Here is a 21,868-nt window from a genome sequence, read left to right as displayed (position 1 = left end):
CATAAGGTTTTGTGGTGGAAAATCCCAGTAATCCAGGCTTTTATGGAAGTGTTTAAAAGACTTCATCCCCCTATTTCCAACCCAGCTCCCGGATGGGATCTGAATGTGGTTCTAACGAGACTAATTGTACCTCCCTTTTAACCTATGCATAAGACTAGCCTTAAATAAGGTATTACCCAAATTGTTTGTTTACAATTGTTCGAATAATAGGGGTCCTAATTGACCTTCTGCACAATTGACCGTATGGTCATTTTAATATATATTATGGGTTGGGTTGGTGTAATAATAATATAAGGGGATTGGGAGGGGGGTTGGGGTGGGGGTTTGATTGGGTGGGGGGCTATGGGGGGTTTTACCCCCGCATATGTATCCTAATTGACCGTTTAAATTTGGTCAATTGTGCAGAAGGTCAATTGTTATTCGAACAATTGACATTCGAACAATTCGTATACAACCTTAAATAACTCACAAGACCGCCTTCCTGGTGGCAGTCGCATCAAAAAGAAGAGTTGGTGAACTACAGGCCCTTTCAGTTCAAGACCCATTTGTAACAATTCAGAAAGATAAGGGGGTTCTGTGAACTCACCTACGGTTTGCGCCTAAATTCATTTCAAAGTTCCATGTAAACCAATCAATAGAACCACTTGCCTTCTTCCAGAACTCCACTAACGTGGCAGAAAAAAGTCTCTACACACTTGATGTGAGGAGAGCAGTCGTATATTATTTGGAAAAAACGAAACCACTAAGAAAAACGAACATTTTTTTGTTTCAGAGACAGCTGGTAGAGAAGGGGACGCTGTCTCTAAATCACCCATCTCAAAGTGGATTGTAAACTGCATCGCACTGTGCTACACTCTTGCCAAGAGAGGTCTGCCCTTGAAGCCTAGAGCACACTCTACTCGGGGCACTGGGGCTTCCATTTCAAATGTTCCTCTTGAGTCCATTTGTAAAGCAGCAACCTGGAGTTCTGTACACATTTTACTCTTACGTCCTGTCCCCGTTCCTCCATACTGAAAAGGCGTCCCTTCCAAGGTACGGGAGACGGAACCCTTTTCACCAGAAAGACCTTCTTCCCCTTTAAATTTAGAAGCGCGCAGGGGTGCGGCCCAGGGAGCATGCGCAGCCCTGACTCCGTCCTTCGGCGCCACACCTCAGTCCCCTTTTGCGCATCGAAGGAAATGAGCTTAATTCACCAGCGCTCTTGGGTTTGGCTTTGGCCATGTAATTCCACGTGCGGATACTTCTTCTTTGTCCTTTTATTATTCAGGTACTCAGTCCTCAGGCATCACGCTCCTCCCTGGCGCATGTCGACTTCTACAGGGTTCAGCAGGTGTCCATCCTGCAACGGGTTCTTCCCAACTTCAGACCCCCACGCCCTCTTTCTACGGTGCCTTGGCCCAGACCACGGTTTTCAATCTTGTTCAGCACGCGTCTCGCTGTCCTCGAAAGCGCTGAAGAACAGACTAGTCAGGTGGAGGGAGCTCTTTCAGAAGTCGCCTCCAGAGCCCCTCAAGAACTTCGTGAAGCATCGAACCAGACCCCAGGTAGGGCGAACATTCTCCATCGCACCCCGCAAGAGAGACTCATTCCCAGGGACTTTCCTGCGTGGGAGGGACTTGCCAGGTCCTTCTACCAGCACATGCACTGAGGCTGCTGCAGGTACCGGCCTCCGTGCCGAGGGATCCTCGGATCCTCCCAGTGACAGTGTTGAGGGACCGGAAGGGTCTTTTACCGGGTCTTCACCCGAATGGGGCTTTGCCATTGTACCGGCACCATGGCCGAGTGGCTATGCCCTAATACTGGCAATACGTCTGAGGGTTAGCCTAAATGCTGCTCTATTGACCCCTGTGTCAAGGGTGTCACACCTACCGGACCTAGGCCCAAGGAGTGGGGTAGGCCTCATGATCCACACGCAAGAGTATTGGAGGAGGCCGGTCCCAGCGGGCCGAGCAACTCGTCGCAGGCATGTGGCAGGCAGCACGAGAAAATGGCCGCCGTGCCAGAAAGAGGCACCGGTCCACCATTCCAGGAATTCGGCAAAGAACAAGTGTCAAGGTGGGACGGGCCTCAACCAGGTACGCGGCCTACAGTCTACTCCTCATTCACGCAAAGCAGCTATCCTTTGCGTCCATATGGGCAGGGTACGCAGTGGCTCCAGCAGCCTCCCGCTACCCCGTCAGCACCCCCTGCCACCTCCTCAGTCAGTGAAGAGTGTTTCTTCGAGAGGTTCCTCGGTCTCATGCAGTCACCTCTGATAGGCGTTATACTCAAAGACGCCATCAGGAAAGTCCTTCCCGCAATGCTAGTGGCACCACAGACGCCTCCGTCGGTGCCCCAAGCCTCGGTGCAGCTGCTTCCGCCAAATCCTCAGCCTCTGGCTGCGGTCCCTGTACCCCATCCTCCGGCGCCAACGACTCCTCTTCCTCCACAGGATCCCCCAAATCCACAGGATACGGATGAGGAGGAGGATCCGGACACGCTATCCTCAGCCAGGGCCTTCCAGGAACGTCTTGCTGGCCAGGAGTATCTCAGCCTACCCCAACCCGAGGTCGAGCAGCAGGTAGAGGGGGTTCTGCGGAAGTCCTCACACAACGCCCCTCTGCCAAATTGGGGATTCCTATGCAGACCGATGTAGCCTCCCTGGCCAATAAGGGCTGGCTCAAACCCCACTCAGCTCAGCCGGTCAATCGACGCCTGGACGCCAAGTACAGGCTGATGGAGGGGGATACACTCTTGCTTTCAGTCCATCCTCAACCATGCTCCTCGGTGATCGTTGCGGCAACACTACATCCAAGCCTCAGTCGGCCTCAGCCGCCTCCTCCTGCGGCGCTGCTAGGCAAGGAGAAGATCTTGGAGGCGTATGGCAAGAAACGCTATTACAACGCTTCCTTACATCTACGTCAGGCCAACGCTGATGCCATGCTGGCTGCTGCCAACCAAAGATTATAGTGGGATACTACTCCCAGAACTCCCCACCCAGATCCAGTCATGCTTTAAGGCGGGGCTAGCCGAGGCCAAGCTGGTGGCACATGCCCTCATGGAATCCACTGTGGCACATATTGACACCTCTGGCCGTGCCATCTGTATTGCCACGGACATGAGAAGGACAGCCTGGCTCCGGGCAACAAAATTTGACCCGGACGTCCTGGGACGCATACTAGATCTACCGTTCGAGGTGGGGAAGTGGGCCCTCTTCCGCTCCTCCTAGGATGAAGAGCTGGACAAAAAGAAAAACTATTCACAAACGGCCAAGTCTTTATTCATCCTCACAAAGAACACGCCCAAATCGTACACCCAATCTGAGCAGCGCTCAGATAGGGGCCGTACGTACGGAGCTTTCCGCGGCTTCCAGGAACGTAGATACAGATTGCCGGACCACTCGCCGCCTCAGAACCGGTGCAAGCAACAAAAGGGGGTGGGGGGTTAAAGGCTTTTTCCAGTCCCTCTCCTCCGCGACAGCCTCCTAGGGAAAGAAGGTATGACACGCCCCTACGGATCCACGTGTCTCCGGTTGGGGGGCAGGCTTGCTCTCCATGCGCATTTCTGGTGTCAGAATTTCGCTGACCCCTGGATCCTCTCGGTAGCATCCAAGGGGTACTGCCTCCCTATCCTCTCCTACACTCCCACAGGTTGGGACAGCAAGTCTTTTGGCGGAGATCTGGTCATTCAGAAGAAGAACCAGGCAGGCCTGAGAGTTGTGCTGATCCTTTCCACCCTCAAACTCTCCTTACCCTTGCTAAAATTCAAGATGGTTACGCCAGCTTTTATAGCAGAGACATTGGACCATGGAGACTGGATGTGCTCCTTGGATCTGATGGACGTGTATCTACACGTCCAGATTTGGCAGCCCCATCTTTCTTTCCTATGGTTCAAGATCATGGGCTATCATTTTCAATACAAGGTCCTTCCTTTTGGCCTCAACTCGGCCCCCAGGGTATTTACCAGGCTCATGAATGCTGTGCTGGCCTTCCTCAGAGCGCAGGGCATCCACATCTACGCATACTTCGACGACTGGCTCATCAGGGCTACATCTCCGGAAGCGGTTCAGCACTCTTCCCATGCCCTTATGAACACACTGCACAATCTGGGCTTCTTGCTCGATCTCAAGAAGTCACAGCTGCAGCCTACGCAGACTGACATTCTTGTGCCTCATCTGGGACACGTGCTCCGAGAAGGTATTTCCGTCGGAGGACAAAATCTCGGCCATTAAGATGGCCACAAACACTTCCTCAGCAGAGAAGTGACCTCGGCATGGTGTTACCAACATCTCCTGGGTCTACTGGCAGCGGTCCTGTTAGCCGTTCCGCACACAAGACTAAGGATGAGGAGGATTCACCTGCACTTTGCGGCCTCATGGACCCAGGAGCGGGGCTCTCAATCCGAGATGATCAACGTTCCTCCATCTCTCCACCCGGACCTGACTTCGTGGTCCAGAGACTGCAACCTATGGACGGGCAAGCCCTTCCGGCCGCCCACTGCGCATGCCACCATCACCACGGATTCCTCGCTCGAGGGCTTGGGAGTTACCTGTTCCTGTTCTACCTTCAAGACTAAAAACCTCAGAGTCACTTCGACTTCGACTCCACACACTCCTTCTCTCCTCACATCTCTGACATCTCTAAAAAGTCACACTACCAGCTGCACCTCCTCACCTCCTCAGAGATATTCTTCCTTTCCTCTCCTTCCCCCAGAAGCTCACGGTCTCCAGAACTCTGGTTCTCTCTAGGCTGGACTACTGCAACAGCCTCTTTCTGAATGTGCCTGCTTCTACTCTCCGCCGTCTGCAACTTATCCAGAACAGGACTGCAAGACTTGTCCTTGGCCTCAAGCCCAGGGATCATATCTCTCCAGGACTGAAATCTCTGCACTGGCTCCCAGTGGCTGCGAGGATTAAGTTCAAAACCCTCTGCATCGTCCACAAGGCCTTCTGGGGCCTCACTACCTTCAACTCTCTCTCCCTAAATACCTTCCTTCTCAAGCTCTTCGCTCATCTATCTTAAACTCCCTCAGGGTCAGTGGCTTCTCCAAGCAACGAGTTGGTGGTTGATCTTTCTTCGGCTGGGGCCTCCCTCTGGAACAGCCTCCCTGCCTCCCTGAAACTTGAGGAGAATCATCTTCAGTTCCGGAAAAACCTCAAAACCTTTCTCTTTGCGTCTGCTTTTTCTCCTCCTCTCCCTTGCTGACTTCCTGGCTGACATTAAAACTGCACTGGTACCTGGCCACCCTCTGATCTCGGGCCCAGGTCCCCTCCCCTCCGCCAGTCTTGAGGACTGTTTTCTGTAACCCTACAGTCCCACTACCAGCACTTGACACCCAATGTCTGCACTTACCACTTACCCTTGCACTTGCCTCCTGCTGGCCGTACTTTTACGTATTATTTATTTTCTTATCCCATGTACCGCACTGTCCTCTCCCACTCCCCCCCCGCACTTCTCCTCCTTCCCCTTCTCATGCACTTGTGCGATATGAATGACCCATGGCCTAGTAGGATCGTTGTCTGTCTTCCCTCTGTACCCCTCCCTTGCCTCGTCGTCGCGCCTTAAAACACTTGTGTATAGGCGCATTATAAATGCCATATCATATCGTATATCCTGTTGTGGGCTGGGCTTTGTGTAGTGGTCGGTTGGGCTTGAATAGCGTTAACAACGTCACAGCATTCACGTATTGCTTTTGCTGGTTTATTTTTTTGCTGCTTGCGTGGTGCACCTGCCTCCCTGCTCCCGAAAACTTCTCAAAACGTGCAGTGAATGCGCATTGACGCGCGCGCATTGCAAGTGCGCCCAAGTGTAGTGTTGGGCTGTTAGGGTGGGAGGGGGGGAGACGGAGCGGCAGGGATTATTATTTTGCCTGGATAAGGGAATAGTGTTTCTTTGTTCTACGACTATTGCCTTATGGTTTGGTGGTGGCCACTGTTAAGTAATCTGAACGTTGACTTACTGTTGTGTGCTGTCAAGAACACTTACAGGGACATGAGTGCCGAGGATCCGTTGCCCCTTAATGATTGTATCGCAGCTAGTGGCGAAAATGGGGTACATGACGCACCGTTTTACCTTTGGTACCACTCCCGCCTAAAATAGATGATAAGCGTGATGGAAAAACACATAAAGGGACCGCTCCTTTTGCTCAGTTCATCTATCCCCATTGAGCGCATGTAATCTTGAGGAAAAGTTTGATGAAATATGCCAGAGTCAAGAGGAAAAGTTGAATGGACTATGCCCCAAGCCAGAGGAAATCTCAATGAAAGATGAACTTGCTTAGGATTGTGAACTTACACAGGTATATGCAATGAGCACCTCAAATGTATCTATGGGCACCAACGAGTCCATGAAAGATCTATCAATGATTGGGCCCGACATGATGGCTGAGTTGGACAAACATGTTAGGCTATCTATAGGTATATTGACCCCACTAATTCCACACACTCACGGTACTGGGGAATTTGGGTATCCTAAAACAAATGTTCCGTGATGTTATGATGGAAGTGGTGGAACTACTGGCCCTGCCTACATATGTACCTCTGACAAACATAATGGGGACTGTCATCTGTTAAACTGGGAGGACGACTACAAGTTGGGAAGTATTAAACTGTCAGATAATGATCGGACCTCCCCATCCTCCTCCTCACCTGGGCCTTCAGAAGAGCTGTCCTTGGATTCTGTGGTTGTCTTCTTCCTAGCCTTCCGGACGTCAGGTGTCAGTCTTTCCTTGGCTGGTTTCTTCTTCTTATCGTGCAAGTAGGGTCTAGCTTCCTCAGAGGCCACCTTGGCAGGAAGTGAGACCTGCTATAGGGGGACCCCGAGGAGCTAGACCCCAAAGAACAGGGAAAAAGCCTCTGGCCCCAAAAAACCCTGTGAGTCTTCAAGATGGCTGATGTAGAAATGATCTGTTACTGAGGTAAGTTTGCAATTGGTGACACAATGTCCAATCCTCAAATGGAATAGTCTGGGTCCAAGCTGTGCGGTAGAAAACACACTAGTATTAAGATCAGGCAGAGAATTTCCAGGAACGTGGAAGAAGAATGAAGAAATGGTAATCTGGATCCAGAAAACTGTACGGGCTGGCTCAGTAGGCGAACAACACAGAAAGAAGGAGGGAAGGCTTATGGCAGAATTAGGAGAAAAGATCTAGAAAGGTAAGCCGAGCAAGACCACTACACCACCCGAAAAAGTAGGGAAAGCCGTGCCAATAGAGAGAAGTAGATATAAGGAAACGAAATATAGAAACAAAAGTCAGAAAGGAAAGAAGAAGAACCGTACCTGAACAATATGTGGGACCGCTGGTGAAACAGGAGAGTGCCGCGGAGGCGACGAAGAAAACTCCTTACCGAAGGAACATAACTGAGTCGAAACAGAAAGCAAAAAGGCTAGTAACAGGAAGGTAGAACAACAGCAAGAGAAATAAAGAAAAAGCCGAAGGAACAGCTACGGAAAGAAAAGGGTACACAGACAGACATCCAGGAATCGGAAGGATGGTATCAAAATACCGAAGCAGAATAAGGGGTAGCTGAAAAGGGATGAGTACAGGCGTACGGCTCCTTACAAAAGCACGGAACCGAAGAGGAGAAATGACGACAAGGCAGGAATACTAGGCGGAGAAAAACTCGGCGAGTAAACCAAGCACTGTTCTTTGGTTCTCTGGAAGCCATTAGAATCGCCAGACATTCCATAACTTCCATGGACAAATCCTGACATAAAACCTAATCAGAACAACCCATCAATAGGTGGGGAGGAAGAGATCGATGTATAGACAAACAGGGTGGAAGTAAATACCAATATGTCTTCACCAGTCTTATCAGAGGCTCTGTTTACCTTCCCTGTAATTATACAAAAAACAGTAAACTGCAAAGAACTAGTAAAAAAACTGAAAAAAATACATAAAAATGAATGGTGAAAATGACAAAGAAGGCAAATCTCAAATAGAAAAAATGAACTCCAGCATGACCACTGAGGACGATATAATTGACGTAGATCAACTCAGTGAAGAAGGTCAGGCTGTTCTTCGTCACAAATTAATCGTCCAACCAGTGAGCATATCGGCAGAAATAGCAAGTAATAAGTGTGAACTAGAGAAGAACCGTAGGTCTAGTAAAAAGGTGACTCCAACCACTATAACTGAATTATCTGTGGAAGTGGAGAAAAAAACAGATGAACCTGAATAACTATTTCTGTAAAGAGGAAAGAAAACGCACGTTCACCATCCCTATGACTAGCACTGATGATGTGCCTTCCGAATTGTGTCCTGTGTTGAAAGGCCAGGCGCATGAACGCTCTTCAACAGAGAACAACAAGTGATGTTCATATGCTGAAATTTGTATTGGGGAAGTCCATAGAGTGTACCTTGGAAGCTCAAAAAGGCTTTATTATAGTGACCGGCTCCGGAAAAGCTAGGGAATTAACTAGAGAGAAGATGGTTGAGCAGGCAGCACATGGTGGAGGTTGGTAGCCCACTCCTATAATTGATCCCCACGTAATATCTTGTGGTCTGGAGATGGGTAATATATCCACTCTAAATGAAACAGCATATGAGGGGAAATGCACAGAGAAGTCCTTAGAGTGCACCCTGGGAGCTCAAAAGGGCTTTATCATAGTGGCTGGCTCTGGAAAATCTAGGGAATTAAATAGAGAGAAGATGGCTGAGCAGGTTGCTTATGGAGTTGGTCGGCAGCCTAGTCCTACACTCGATCCCCATGTAATGCCTAGTGATTGGAGACTGGTAATTCATCCACTCTAAATCAGCCAGCATTTGAGGGGAAAAGTACAGATTGGACCATTCAATCAGTTCCCTTAAATGGTAACCATGGAATTGGTACCAGGCAGGAGCTACGGTTTGCCCAAATATGTACCCTGGTTGAGACTGGGCACTCCATTGACCTTATGCGGTCTCTGAAACGAGCCTTTGAAAGTGGTCAGATAACTTCAGAGGCACTGACCAAGGAACTCGATTTACAAAGGAACGCTAATTACACTGAGAAAAGGCAATTTAGCGCCCAAGGTGCTGAATGTAATCGTGGGATGGATATGGGGACCATGGTGAATAAATTAGAAAGTCCGAACATCACAGATCGAATGGTAGTTGCTCCCTCCGTAACTATAGCCAGTGGCCTGGGCACTGGTAAATCACTTGACAACTTGAATGACCAAAGGGATAGTCCAGGTCGGTCCATTAACATCATTGGGCTGGAGGGAAAAGCAGAAATACTAACTGGTGCTAGGATAAACTGAGCATTTTTGCTGGAACTGATAGCCTGCATTCCTCCCCTAAGAATGTTGACTACGAAAGATTTCAAAGGTATTTCCTTATTACGCTATAACAATTACAGAATGACTTGCTATGTCCCCTCTGTGAGCATTTTAAAATTCATTTGGGCACATAGGTCAGAACTGTTGGAACTAGGTTTTACTCTGCACACAATCAATGACGAACTAGTTGCACATGACTTTTTACAATATCAGTTACCGTGTAATGGCAAAGAAGACGGGTCCACCACTGGAATACATGGCAACAACTCCAACGAAAAATGGTGATTAACTCAATTGTTTTTCATAGCATCGCACAACAAGGAGCTTGCTTGGGTCGAGCCCATGCTGAAAGAAATATTTAATAATAAGAGCGGCAATATTACCAACTAGCAGCAATTAAAATTCGATTTGTCCATATACTCATGGAATTCTTGTGCGTTTAATAATATTCCTAAGTGTTTTGCCTCGCTTTCACCATCGTAAATGCATAATCTCATGCTGCTTCAGGAAACAATGAAAATAGATTTAGTAATGCATGGTTACTGCACTTTTTGTGCTTGCGCAATTAAGGCAACAGAGGGACTGCCGGTACAAGGTTTTGTCGATTGCAGTCAATAATAGAATTGACTGTACCTCCAAGCTAATCTTTGTATCTAACATGTTATTGCTGTTGTCATTACCCTCAATGCATGTAAACACAAACCTCTTCTCCTAGTTAATCTATACTGGAACCCTCAGAAAATTGATATAGAGGACATGTTTGAAGAGGTTGATCTTTGTCTTGAAAATGCATGGGCACATAAGCACAATGCTGATATCATTCTAGGAGGGGAATTTAACTTGTATTGCTTCGATTTGGTTGCTGAATGTGAGAACAGTATAACTAGAACTGCTAGGATGAGAGGGAAGAAACGGGTTCAATTTATCGACTATTGGGGATTGTGTTTTGTTAACTGTGCAGATTCTACTCTAAAACACACATGAACTAGAGGATTGATGTCTTCAATAATAGATTTCTTTTGTGTATCGCAGTCGCTTGTACACCTAGTCATACCAGTGATTGTACATAGGATCACACACAGTTATCATGCACCTATGGAAATCTCTATTGGTATTACATACTCGGAACATGTAGTTAAAGAGCTATTGCAGCAACTGACCGAACCTATCCCTTAGATGGAATCATGCGCTCTGTCAAAAACTAGTTAGCCTTGTTCATTGTAAATTTGAGGATTTCCTTGATCTAATATCCCTTTCGGGACTTGGCTCCCGTCAAAAGGAAACAATTATCACAAATATAGTAAATGCATCTTTACTAAATTAATGGCAATTCAAAAAAGTAGGCAGCCTCAATTGAACAAACATTTTGATCATAAAGTTATCCTTATGATGCGTGTAAGGAATAGGGCACTGAGATAATTGAAACGTGATAATTTAATGACTTCCCTATATCTGGTAAAAAAAAAAAAAGATCCATCTTACAAGACTTCAAGAATAAAATCGGAGGAATCAAAATGTCAACTTACAAGGAAGATAACTATGATCTTATAAGATCGATCTGCAAACACGACTCGAGGCTCATATGGTCAATTCTCCAGCATGGGGTCTGGCATGGATTCACATGCTCATGAATATTCCCCGTCGTCAGGCCGGAAATCCTCGGTATAGAAAAAATCAGTATCAGTTTCGTTTCTGATCTGTCTTTCTCAGTAGTAACCAATCACTGGTCTCTAGGTCATACTGCCCCCAGCCAATGACTGCCCTCTCCCTAAGCCCCGCCCCTGGCAGCCATCCTCAGATTTTTACCGCACGTTCAAGTGTTGGGAGTCCTCGTGCTTAGCTCTCGAGCTTTTGCTGCGTTTTGGTGCTTTTTTCAGGAGATTTTCTCTTTTTTTCGGTTAAATAGAGCCTCAAGCTCCACCGTTTCTACTTCCGATCAACGGTGATCCGTTTCGGAGTTTCTACACCCCTCAAGGGTGAAGAATTTGTCGAGTTATGCTTTTGGAGGATTCCAGAAGTTCCGAGGCCTTCCCCGGACATGGCCCAGGAGAAAGGGAGCTCTACGCCCGGGAAGCTGTTCAGGACCTGCCCTGGATGCCAGCTTCAGAACGTTTTCAAGGAGGACGAGCATTCGTTATGCCTCTACTGTCTCCATGAGGACAAAACGCACAAGGAAAAGGACTGCGCGTTTTGTGGGAACATGTCGGAGCGGACCATGAAGGATCACCACCTCCGTCTCGCCAACTGGCTGGAAGGTAAGAGCCCGCCAGGCGAGAAGAAGAAAAAGAAGTCCGAGCGGTCTTCTAAGTCATGTGAGGGTGCTCCGGCGACGGGCGCCCAACAAAAGGCTAAGCACCGCGAGTCCGCGGGCACAGGGAGCGCCGAACGGTCGGGCTCCTTGGCTGCCAGGCAGAGCCCATCCTCCCCGGCGCCATCGACCACGAGCCAACGCTCTGGCTCGAGTAAGAGGAAGTCCGAGAACCCGGCGAAGCTTCTGGAGAACCCTGGTCGATCTCGAAGATTCCGGCAGAGGGGGAGCGAGGCACGGACCCTCCCCCCAAGGTGAAGGCCCCAGGCGTACAGAAGGTGACTTTGGCCTTAATTCACCCTGCTAAGACCTCGAATGAGGATGTCGCCGTGGCCCTGGCTCAGCCTGTGGAGGCTACACCAGTGGAGGCACCGTCAGGTACCAGAGTCTCCCTGCCACCGCGGAGGGAGTCGTCTTTGAGGCCCATCGAGAAGACCCCCACGAAGTCCTCGTTGGAAAGGGGGTGGGAGGGGTTGGTGGCCGTCGTGGATACGGACACAACCTCTGAAGAAGAGCTCCTCCAAGTCGTGGAGGAGGCCCAGCCCATCGGGAGGGATCCCGACGAGGGCGACGACGAGGGCAACGGTGACGCAGACGAGGCTCCTCAAGAGCACTCGCTCCTGTCGTTTCCGGCGCCGCAGGACACCTCGGCGGCCATTTTGTCAGCCATCCAGTCCTTATGCTCGGAGATAAGGACTAGGTTGCCCCTTCCCCCGACGGAGGTACCTGAGCCAGACCCGACGGGGGAACCGGAGCCAGGACCTTCGGAGAGCCCACCACTTAAGAGGAGGAGGACACATCCTAGGCCTCCTCTCCCGCCTCTGCGGCCTTCTCTGCCTTCCCCCCGGTCCACTACCCACGGGGATGATACAGGCATGGATACGACTACGACGGGTACGGATGACGACGGGGGCGACGACTGGACATGTCCCCCGTCGCCCCCTGCCCGGGCGTCCCCGCCCGACGAGATTGGATCCTTCCATGCTATGATTTCCAGGGCATCCAAGCTCTTACAGCTCTGCCCCGAAGAAAAGAAGAAGGAAGGGTTCCTTTACCAACGGCGCAAGGCTAAAAGGAAGACGGTCCTCGCCGTACCGCTTCTTGATGACATCTGGGATGAGGGGCTCGCCCTCCTCAAGAACCCTGCCACGGCTCCTGCGAAGAGGGAACGGTACGAGAAGAAGTACCGGGTCCCCGACGCTGCCCCCTTGTGCCTTAGGGCGCAACCTACCCCGGATTCGGTCGTTTCGGCGGCGGCCAAGAAGAAAGCGGGGGGGGGGGGGGCATCGGCCTCGACTTCAACCTCTCCGCCGGACGGCAGGGTAGGAAGCTGGATGCGATGGGACGACGGGTCATCTCATCTGCAGCGACGACCATCAAGGCGGCCAACGTCCTGGCCATCGTAGCCCGCTACGACAGGGAGTTATGGTTCAAGATCGCCCCTCTGTTGGATTTCCTTCCGGACGCCAAGAGGACTGAGGCCCTGGAAATCTCACAGGAAGGTGTGATTGCCTCGGACCACGCCATTACGGTGGCTACGGACATCGCCGACACCGGTTTCCGTCAGTTGGGCAACAGCGTTTGCCTGAGACGACGAGGATGGCTCAAGGCGACGGATTTCCGCCAGGAAGTACAGACCAAGGTTTTGGACATGCCCTTCGATGGGAACAACCTTTTTGGCAAGGCGGTTGATGAGTCCCTTCAGGCGATCAAGACGAACACGGAGACGGCCCGTGCACTGGGTGTGCTCCAACAGCGACGGCCGTCCTTTCGGAGCTCCGGAGGAAGACAGGGTGCCTCCAAGGGAGCCGGCAGCAGCTCCTCTACGTACCGTCAAGCGGCAAGATCTTCGTCGCAGGAGGCTTACAGGGGACGCGGCAAGTCAGGTGGATCCCGCCGTCGTCGTCAAGGAGGCAAAGCGGCCTCCAAGCAAGATTGAACCGACTGTCGGGTCGGGCCCCCGCCGAAGCACCCCGGTGGGAGGCCGGCTGACGAAGTTCGTCGGCGTGTGGGAGTCCATCTCCGCCGACCGTTGGGTGCTGGACGCCCTGGCCCTGGGGCACGCCCTCGAGTTCCACAAGAGTTGCCCCCGCATTCCTCCCATGGCCAGGAAGGAAAATCACGTCCCTCAACTGCTGTTGGAAGTAAGGGCGATGCTCAGGAAAGGTGCCATCGAGCTCGTTCCAAAGAGGCTTCGGGGCTCCGGAGTTTACTCAAGATACTTCTTCGTAAAGAAGAAGACAGGAGGATGGCGTCCCATCCCGGACCTGCGGCGACTAAACAAATACATCAAGGCACAGAAGTTCCGGATGGTCACCCTCCAGCACGTGCTGGGACAGCTGGAGGATGGCGATTTCCTGTCGTCGCTGGACTTGGAGGATGCATATTCCCACATCCCTATTCTAAAGAGACACCGAAAGTTCCTCAGGTTCGTGGTCAAAGGGCGGCACTACCAGTTCAAGGCCCTCCCGTTCGGATTAAAATCGGCGCCCAGTGTGTTCACCAAGTGCCTAGCACCGGTGGTGGCGCGGCTGCGCCTGCAGGGGATCCACGTCTACCCCTACCTGGACGACTGGCTCATACGGGCAAGGACAAGGGAGCTCGCCGTGGAACACACTGCGAAGACCGTCCAGCTGCTCACGGACCTGGGGTTCTCCATCAACTTTCCAAAATCCCACCTGGTCCCGCCGCAAGTCGCCCTGTTTCTGGGAGCACAGCTCGACACAGTGGCGCGGCGGGCCTCACCGTCGGAGGAAAGGATAAGGACCATCCTGGGAAAGGTGCAACGTCTGCTGGCCACGGACGTGGCCAGAGTGAGGTCTATCAAGTCCCTCCTCAGAATGATGTCCTCCTGCATTTATCTGGTGCGCCACTGCAGACTTCGGATGCGGCCCTTGCAAGAATTCCTCGACGCCCACTGGATCCAGACGGGCAGCTTCGAGGAAAGGATCCCGCTCGACGAAGCGTTCCGTCAGGCGATACAATGGTGGGATGTCCGCTCTCATCTGACGGCGGGAACAGGTTTCCTAGCCCCGGCCCACCAGGTGACGGTGACGACGGATGCCTCCCTGGAAGGTTGGGGAGCGCCCACCGGGGGTCTCCACGCGAGAGGCCTTTGGCTCCCGGAGGAGAAGACTCTCCACATCAACATCTTGGAGCTCCGTGCAGTGTTCTGAGGCCCTCTGGTCCTTCCTTCCGTCCCTCAAGGGCAAGGTGGTGAGGATCTTCACCGACAACACCACCACAATGTTTTACATTCGGAAGCAGGGCGGAACCAGATCCCCTGCCCTATCCAAGGAAGCCCAGGATCTGTGGCATTGGGCTGTCGCCCAAGGGATGTTTCTGGTACCCTTTCATCTGGCAGGGATAAAAAACACCATCGCCGATTCACTCAGCAGGGAGCTGCGCTCCTGCCACGAGTGGGAACTGCGCCAGGATCAAGTGGACCGACTCTTCTGACGAGATCGATCTCTTCGTGACGGCGGCGAACTCCAAGTGCCGGAGGTTCGCCAGCAGGTTTCCCCAACCGAGGAGCATGGGCGATGCTTTCTCGTTCCCTTGGGACGGCCTGTTCCTTTATGTTTTCCTGCCGTTGCCGTTGCTACTCCGGCTCGTCAACCAGCTCAAGAGGTCCCGGTGCAGGATGATCCTCGTCGCACCGGCGTGGCCGAGGCAGATCTGGTTCCCGGACCTTCTGGACTTCTCAGCTTCCACACCAGTCAAGCTGCCGACGGACGCGGATCTTCTCTCCAGAGAAGGAGGCTCCATTCTTCATCACGAACCAGAGTCGCTGAACTTGCAGGCCTGGCTCCTGCAGCACTAGAGTTTGGAGGATATGACATCCTGGCCGACTGCAGAGAGGTTCTTGCGAAGGCCAGGGCATCCTCAACTCTCAAGTGCTACGGACACAAATGGAAGAGGTTCTCTGTCTGGTGCCGTGCACAGAAGATTAACCCTCTGCGGATTACGGCCCCTCAAGTATTGATGTACCTATTGTCTTTGGCCAAGGCTGGCCTGTCCCACGCTTCCATCAAGGTACATCTGGCTGCCGTCTCACATTACACCAGAACTACAGGACGGGCGTCCTTGTGGTCTCATCGACTGGTGAAGGAATTTATGAAAGGACTGTTCCGATCATTCCCGCCGGTGAAGGCCCTTGCCCTGGCGTGGGAGCTCAACGTGGTGCTGACCAGGCTCATGGGGGGACCCCATTTGAGCCTATGCATTCAGTGCCGTTGAAGTTTCTGTCGTGGAAGACAGCATTCCTCGTGGCCATCACCTCTGCACGACGAGTGGGAGAGATCCAGGCCCTGTTTTGCAAGCCGCCATACTTGACTTTTCACGACACGAGGATGGTGCTAAGGAGGCACCCCTCCTTCATGCCCAAGGTGCCGTCGGACTTCCACCTCAACGAGCCTTTGGTGTTGCCAGTTTTCTTCCCGTTGCCTTCATCGCCGGCCGAGAGGACTCTGCACTTGCTGGATGTAGCTAGAGCGCTGAAGTTCTACGTGGACCGCACAAAGAGTTTTCGGACGACATCACAGTTGTTTGTGAACTTTGGACCTGTGAATCAAGGGAAGGCTCTCTCGAAGACTTCCATTTCCAGATGGCTCTCCGGCTGCATCATGCACTGTCACCGGTTGGCAAACCGACCGTTGCCAGGCCGTCCGAGGGCCCATTCGACCAGAGTGATCGCTGCTACTACGGCGTTCCTGTCTGGTGTGCCCCTGCTCGACATCTGCAGGGCTGCTACGTGGAGGTCGGCGCACACCTTCACGAGATTCTACTGCGTCGACCGGGATTCCAGGGAGGAGTCCAGAGTCGGCCAGGCAGTGCTGCGCAACCTGTTCGCCTAAGGTGAGCCTGATGAGGAGGTAAGAGTTGCTTAATGTTGAGTTGTTGTATTGCTTGATATTGAGCCTTTTGCCACCTCCCGTGGTTGTGCATGTTTATACTGCTATGTATTCTTATATTCATGAGCATGTGAATCCATGCCAGACCCCATGCTGGAGAAGGAACAAGTTACTTACCTGTAACTGTTGTTCTCCAGCATGGGTCTGGCATGGATTCACATGCGAACCCTCCCGCCTACCCCTCTGTGGCTCTTCATTCGGTCATACTGCCACTTCACTTGCTACCAAATCTGAGGATGGCTTCCAGGGGCGGGGCTTAGGGAGAGGGCAGTCATTGGCTGGGGGCAGTATGACCCAGAGACCAGTGATTGGTTACTACTGAGAAAGCCAGATCAGAAACGAAACTGAAACTGATTTTTTCTATACCGAGGATTCCCGGCCTGACGACGGGGAATATTCATGAGCATGTGAATCCATGCCAGACCCATGCTGGAGAACAACAGTTACAGGTAAGTAACTTGTTCCTTATTAGACATCCCAAATCATTGGCGAATAATTTAATACCAAATATAATATATGCTGAGGATTGGGAACTTCATACAGCGAATAAGTATCGAATGCCCGAGCGCTTTCTGGAATGCACATTTAAGCCTATTATAGGCTCTGATGAGCAAGTAATTCATTGACCAGCACACGACATAGAGTGGGCAATCGGACGGTTAACCCATTCCAAAGCAGCGGGACCGGACGGTGTTCCGCCTTGCGTTTACAAGCCCGACCAGCTGCTTTGGGCAGGAATTCTGAAAATTAAATTTGATAACATCATGCACACCCTAAAAGTACCACGATTTTGGGTCACATCTATAATAGTGCCTATTTTGAAAAAGGGTGATACAGGTAATCCCGAGAATTACCGTCCAATTTCTCTTATGGACGCGGCTGCTAAAGTTTTTGAGATCTTGCTCTTATATGATATGGAAAAACATATCGCAGCCTATAACATCTACTCTAAATATCAAACAGGTTTTAGAAAAGGAATGACCACTGTATCGAACGCCACCACTGTAGCGCATATATTAGCGAGCTCTAAAACAAAAGGAGCATGCCCAGGTTTATATTGCATGTGTCGATTTGACTAATGCGTTTGACTCTGTTGTAAGAAATATGTTGTGGAGGAAGTTGTCTGCTCTTGGTATCCCTGTATGTCTGATATATTGGATTGTGGAACTACATACCAATACTGCATATATGATCAGATTTACATCAGCTGGGGCAACAACGAAACTAGTGCCTACGCAACTTGGGTTGAAGCAAGTTTACAATCTAGCTGCGTTATTGTTTAACTTGTATCTATGCAACCTTGACAATCTTTGGTCCGACTCAAGGGTGTTCGCAGGAAGACTTGGTCAGCTGAGGCTTCATTGGTTAGCCTTTCGCTGACGATATCATTTTATTCGATCTCACAGCGTCAGGGTTGCAAATAAAGATCGAACTCTTTGAGAATTTTATATTGTTCCGTCAGTTGAGATCATTTATCTCGGCTATTTTGTTTCCAATGCATCATCAATCAGACTATGGAACGAAAGGCTTAAGATAAAAACAAGGCCTCTTCTGAGTCAAATGAAGCTAATTCTCCAAGTATTGTAAATTTTCACTGTTACCATTGCTTGCATTCTTAAATCTAAAGGTCGAGCCGGTGATCCTGTATGCTCTTGATATATGCTTGTACGATTTTAACAAACACCTTGATGCATTGCAGGGACGTTTGGTGAAATCTGCATTGCGCCTTTCTCCAACTATTCCAAACTGCATAATTAGACATGAGTTTGGGTTAATATCGCTATCATGTAGAAAAGAATGGTGCGCTCTAACGAATTATGCAAAAATGCTCGATCTTCCAAACAACTCTCTTTATCAGGACTATAATACAATCATAACAGGTGAATGTACAGGCTCAATCATGCAGTATCATAAGAGGATGCAAAATGCTTTGATGGAACTACAGCTTACAACTAATGATTTACATCTCAGACCAGTATATGTTAAGAAAAAATTATTTGAACAGGACTGGAAACGTACACTTGCACGAATTAAAAGGTATTCCACGTGTTCCGGGTATGCAATGTTTACACAGAAGAGAGATCTCTGTGCTACATACATAGCAATGTTTCCCTGTAATGTGACACGCATGCAGTACATGCGTTTTAGACTGAATCAATTTCGCGCCAGAGAACGCACTAAGCACTGTGGTGACTCAACGGATAAAAAACAAGAGGGTAAATGTTGTTACCCTGGGTGCTACGAACCCCATGAAACGCTTAATCATTTAATGCTTGAATGTAAACATTTTAAGGCTGTTGGAACGAAATTGTTAATGAAATTTGTAAATTTAGATTTCGTTGATGCACTTGAATACCTGTGGAACAGGTTGATGCTGGGGATGTACAACCCCTTGATTTTTGCATTGGTTCTTTTATTGAAAATAATTGAAGTTGACTTGGAAATGTACGATTATTGATTCAAGAACTTCTAAGGAAATATTGTATCGACTATCCTTCATATGTCTGTTGCAAGTTCCAAAACCTGTACAAGGTCTAAGTGTATAGCTAACTTTTGGTTTAGTATCTTTTATGTGCGCACCTTAGGTCATATGCTTTTAACAACTTCATGATATTATGTAATATTTTAAGATTGGTTGCTTACTGTGTTTTAAATGTAAATATGTCTAGGTTATATCATTATTTGGAGGGTTTGTTGAAAAGAAGCGATGTAACGTAATTCTTTTCCTTTTTTATATATACATGTACGAATTTTGTAAAGGTTTTGTAAACCATGAACAAATAAAAAAATAAATATCAAAGGAAATCAATGTATAGATATTGACAGATCTGATACCTTGACACAATTGTAAAGATGCTTTCTTCGAAAAATGTGATTAACCTTTTCAAAGGTCTGACTCCTTGACCCATGTTGTCCTTTTTGGTACCCGTGTAATAGGGTTGTTCCCAACCCCATGATAAGTGAAGGCAATACTTGCAGCAGTAAAGAATGGATGGTGATGTGTTGGTTGCTAGTGCCTTCCGTGGCAAGATTAGTAAAATGCACATTGTGCTTATGCTTGCAATTGTGATGGACTATTTAGCTTTCCTATTTTCAAGAGGTAAGCAGAAAATAGCATCTTTATTGCAACCTTTTGTTTTGACAAAAGGTTTGCTATTTTCTAATCTTCATTTCAATTGAGCAAACTGCAAAATGTGAATTTTAATATATGTTTGTGAAAATACTGAAATTAAGCAACTTGTTTCTAATAGCGAAAAGATATCCACTGATGTATGATGCTGTTAAAAAAATATGCAAAAACGATCCATTTACCGACTTCACACAATATTTTTCAGATCCCATGCAATTAAGAAAAGGGGAGCCACGCCCTTCATCACTACCTGTGGGGTCTGTGGTGATGTCAAACACAAATTACCGGACTCCAACACCAAATAGCACAGGTATAGTCCTTATTTATAATGCACTATATTTTTACCAAGGCAAAATGCCTATCCTACAGAGTATGATTTACTGATGCACATCTTGTAGTTTAACCTTCACAAAACACTGATTATAAGACATTGTTAGAATTGTTTACATTGTGAGACCCAGTAAGACTTAAATTCTAAACTAAACGCGAGTTCAGTTTACCATATTGAGAAATTAACCCTTTGTTTCTCTTCCTTGGCTCAGTCCACAACAAGAGACTGCCAACACTTTGCTTTACAAAAATAAAATAAAATAAATCCCCCCCCCACTTGGGGGAGTGGAATAGAAGATGTAGCCCTCACAAAAACTCCTGAATTTCCAGTCTCCCATATAGATGTATAATTTCTCTGGCAATAGTAAATATGTTCCTCAATTCATTTATGGTATCCACTCTAAAACTTGAGGAGAACCATCACTGGTTCGGGAAGCACCTCAAGACCTCCCTCTTTTCTTCTCCCTTCACTCCCCCTCTCCCCTGCTGATCTCTCTTGGCACCGTGCACCTGGCCACCCTCTGACCTCCGGGCCCAGGTACCTGCTCACCCTGCCACCCTCCCGCTCTGCCTCCGGGCCACCCCTTGCACTGGGGTCTGTATCTGTAACCATACAGCACCCCCCCTTTTTCTTCCTGCACTTATCAGACCTACCTGGTCTGCTGCCTTAAACCTAGCACTTGCAAATTGCTGACTGCACTACCACTGTTTGTTGCCTTTATTATTTACTTATTGTTATTTATCTGTTTCTCCTCTGATTTGCACATTCCAGTTCTTCCCCTTTCCATGCACTTTTCCCCTCCCCCATGCACATGGGTTTTAGGAAGATCGCTGTTTTGTTCTCCGCTGTTCCCCTCCCTTGCCTCGCTCTGAAACACTTGTGTACGAGAGCGATAGAAATAAAATATCAATTCAATTCAATCCCTTCTAGATTGCACTTTAAGGACATTTTTGTACCACCCTCTGTTGAGGATGAAACAACCTCTTGAACTTGGACACACCTGACCAGGAAGGGAATCCAAACCTCTTAAAATGGACAGTGACAAGGTTTAACTCTCCAGTATGAGTATTAGGCTGACACAGTGGTACAATTAGTCCACACAGTTCTCTCCAGAAGATGTGAGGTATTGAAAATGTAGACTTATTTAAGTAACACATGCAAACCAATCAGGTCAATAAGTACTGCAGTAATAATGCAAAAAAAACATTCAGTCTCTAAAAGGACTGTCCTAACTCCAATGTCTATGGGCCCTCTATCAGAGGTGAGCACTCAACACGTAGGGTGGGGAGAACTAGGGATCCCTAAAACCTAGCAAGCAGGTAAATCCCCTATATGCCTGCACAATAATGTATAGTGTTGTAAGGACACCACCCAATCCTAGTGTATTTGGAAGGCTATAGACATAACACATACATTGGGAATGGGATAAAAGAGAAGTAGAGGTTAACCAGCTGGAAATATATGCATACAAAACCCTAAGGTTTAATCTGCAATCATTTGGATTCCCGGGGCATTGGTCCCGAGCTCACTCAGCCCCTAGGGAATCCAGGAAAAATGTTCATGGGCATGTAAGTGCCCTACATTCAATTTTAGGAGAGTTAACAGTTCCATTGCATTGAAATTAATGGGAGACAGTTAAAGGGGCATATGCTTTGGTGGAGGTAAGTCTGTTTAACCCGACATGTGCAAATAATGCGATGAGCAACCCTAGGAAAGGCCACAGAAGAGCCCAAAGAAGTGTTCCAGAGGTTGGAAGATGGACCCTGACCCAGAAAGGGTAGTAGCAAAACAGGAGGACCCCCGGGCCTCAATAGTACTCTATTGGAAATGTAGTAATGACTCGCCTACACAGAATCTCTACCACAGACCAAGTGGCCACCTGAGGGTTAAGTACCTCAAATAATCACCCACCTCAAATGTTAAGTATTCAAGTCTGTGACTACAGTG

At 48.9% G+C, this 21,868-nt stretch overlaps 1 protein-coding gene across 7 annotated transcripts in view; it reads left to right on the top strand.

Moving 5' to 3' along the window:
* The window catches only part of OSBPL9 (oxysterol binding protein like 9), a 1,764,730-nt gene that overhangs the window by 751,141 nt on the left and 991,721 nt on the right, over positions 1-21,868 (top strand). For 5 of the 7 annotated variants that reach the window (XM_069642205.1, XM_069642206.1, XM_069642209.1 and 2 more), the window contains one exon: positions 19,796-19,900. The exons of the other annotated variants lie outside the window; for them this stretch is intronic. In XM_069642205.1, coding sequence (XP_069498306.1) covers positions 19,796-19,900 — 105 coding nt within the window. The remainder of the gene's footprint in view (positions 1-19,795; positions 19,901-21,868) is intronic. 7 annotated transcript variants of the gene reach the window in all.

This window comes from Ambystoma mexicanum, chromosome 1q, assembly GCF_040938575.1.
Source record: "Ambystoma mexicanum isolate Mex_15411 chromosome 1q, UKY_AmexF1_1, whole genome shotgun sequence".
Classification (NCBI taxonomy): domain Eukaryota; kingdom Metazoa; phylum Chordata; class Amphibia; order Caudata; family Ambystomatidae; genus Ambystoma; species Ambystoma mexicanum.
Note: the sequence above shows the minus strand (reverse complement) of the source record. Positions and strands in the feature narration are given on the sequence as shown.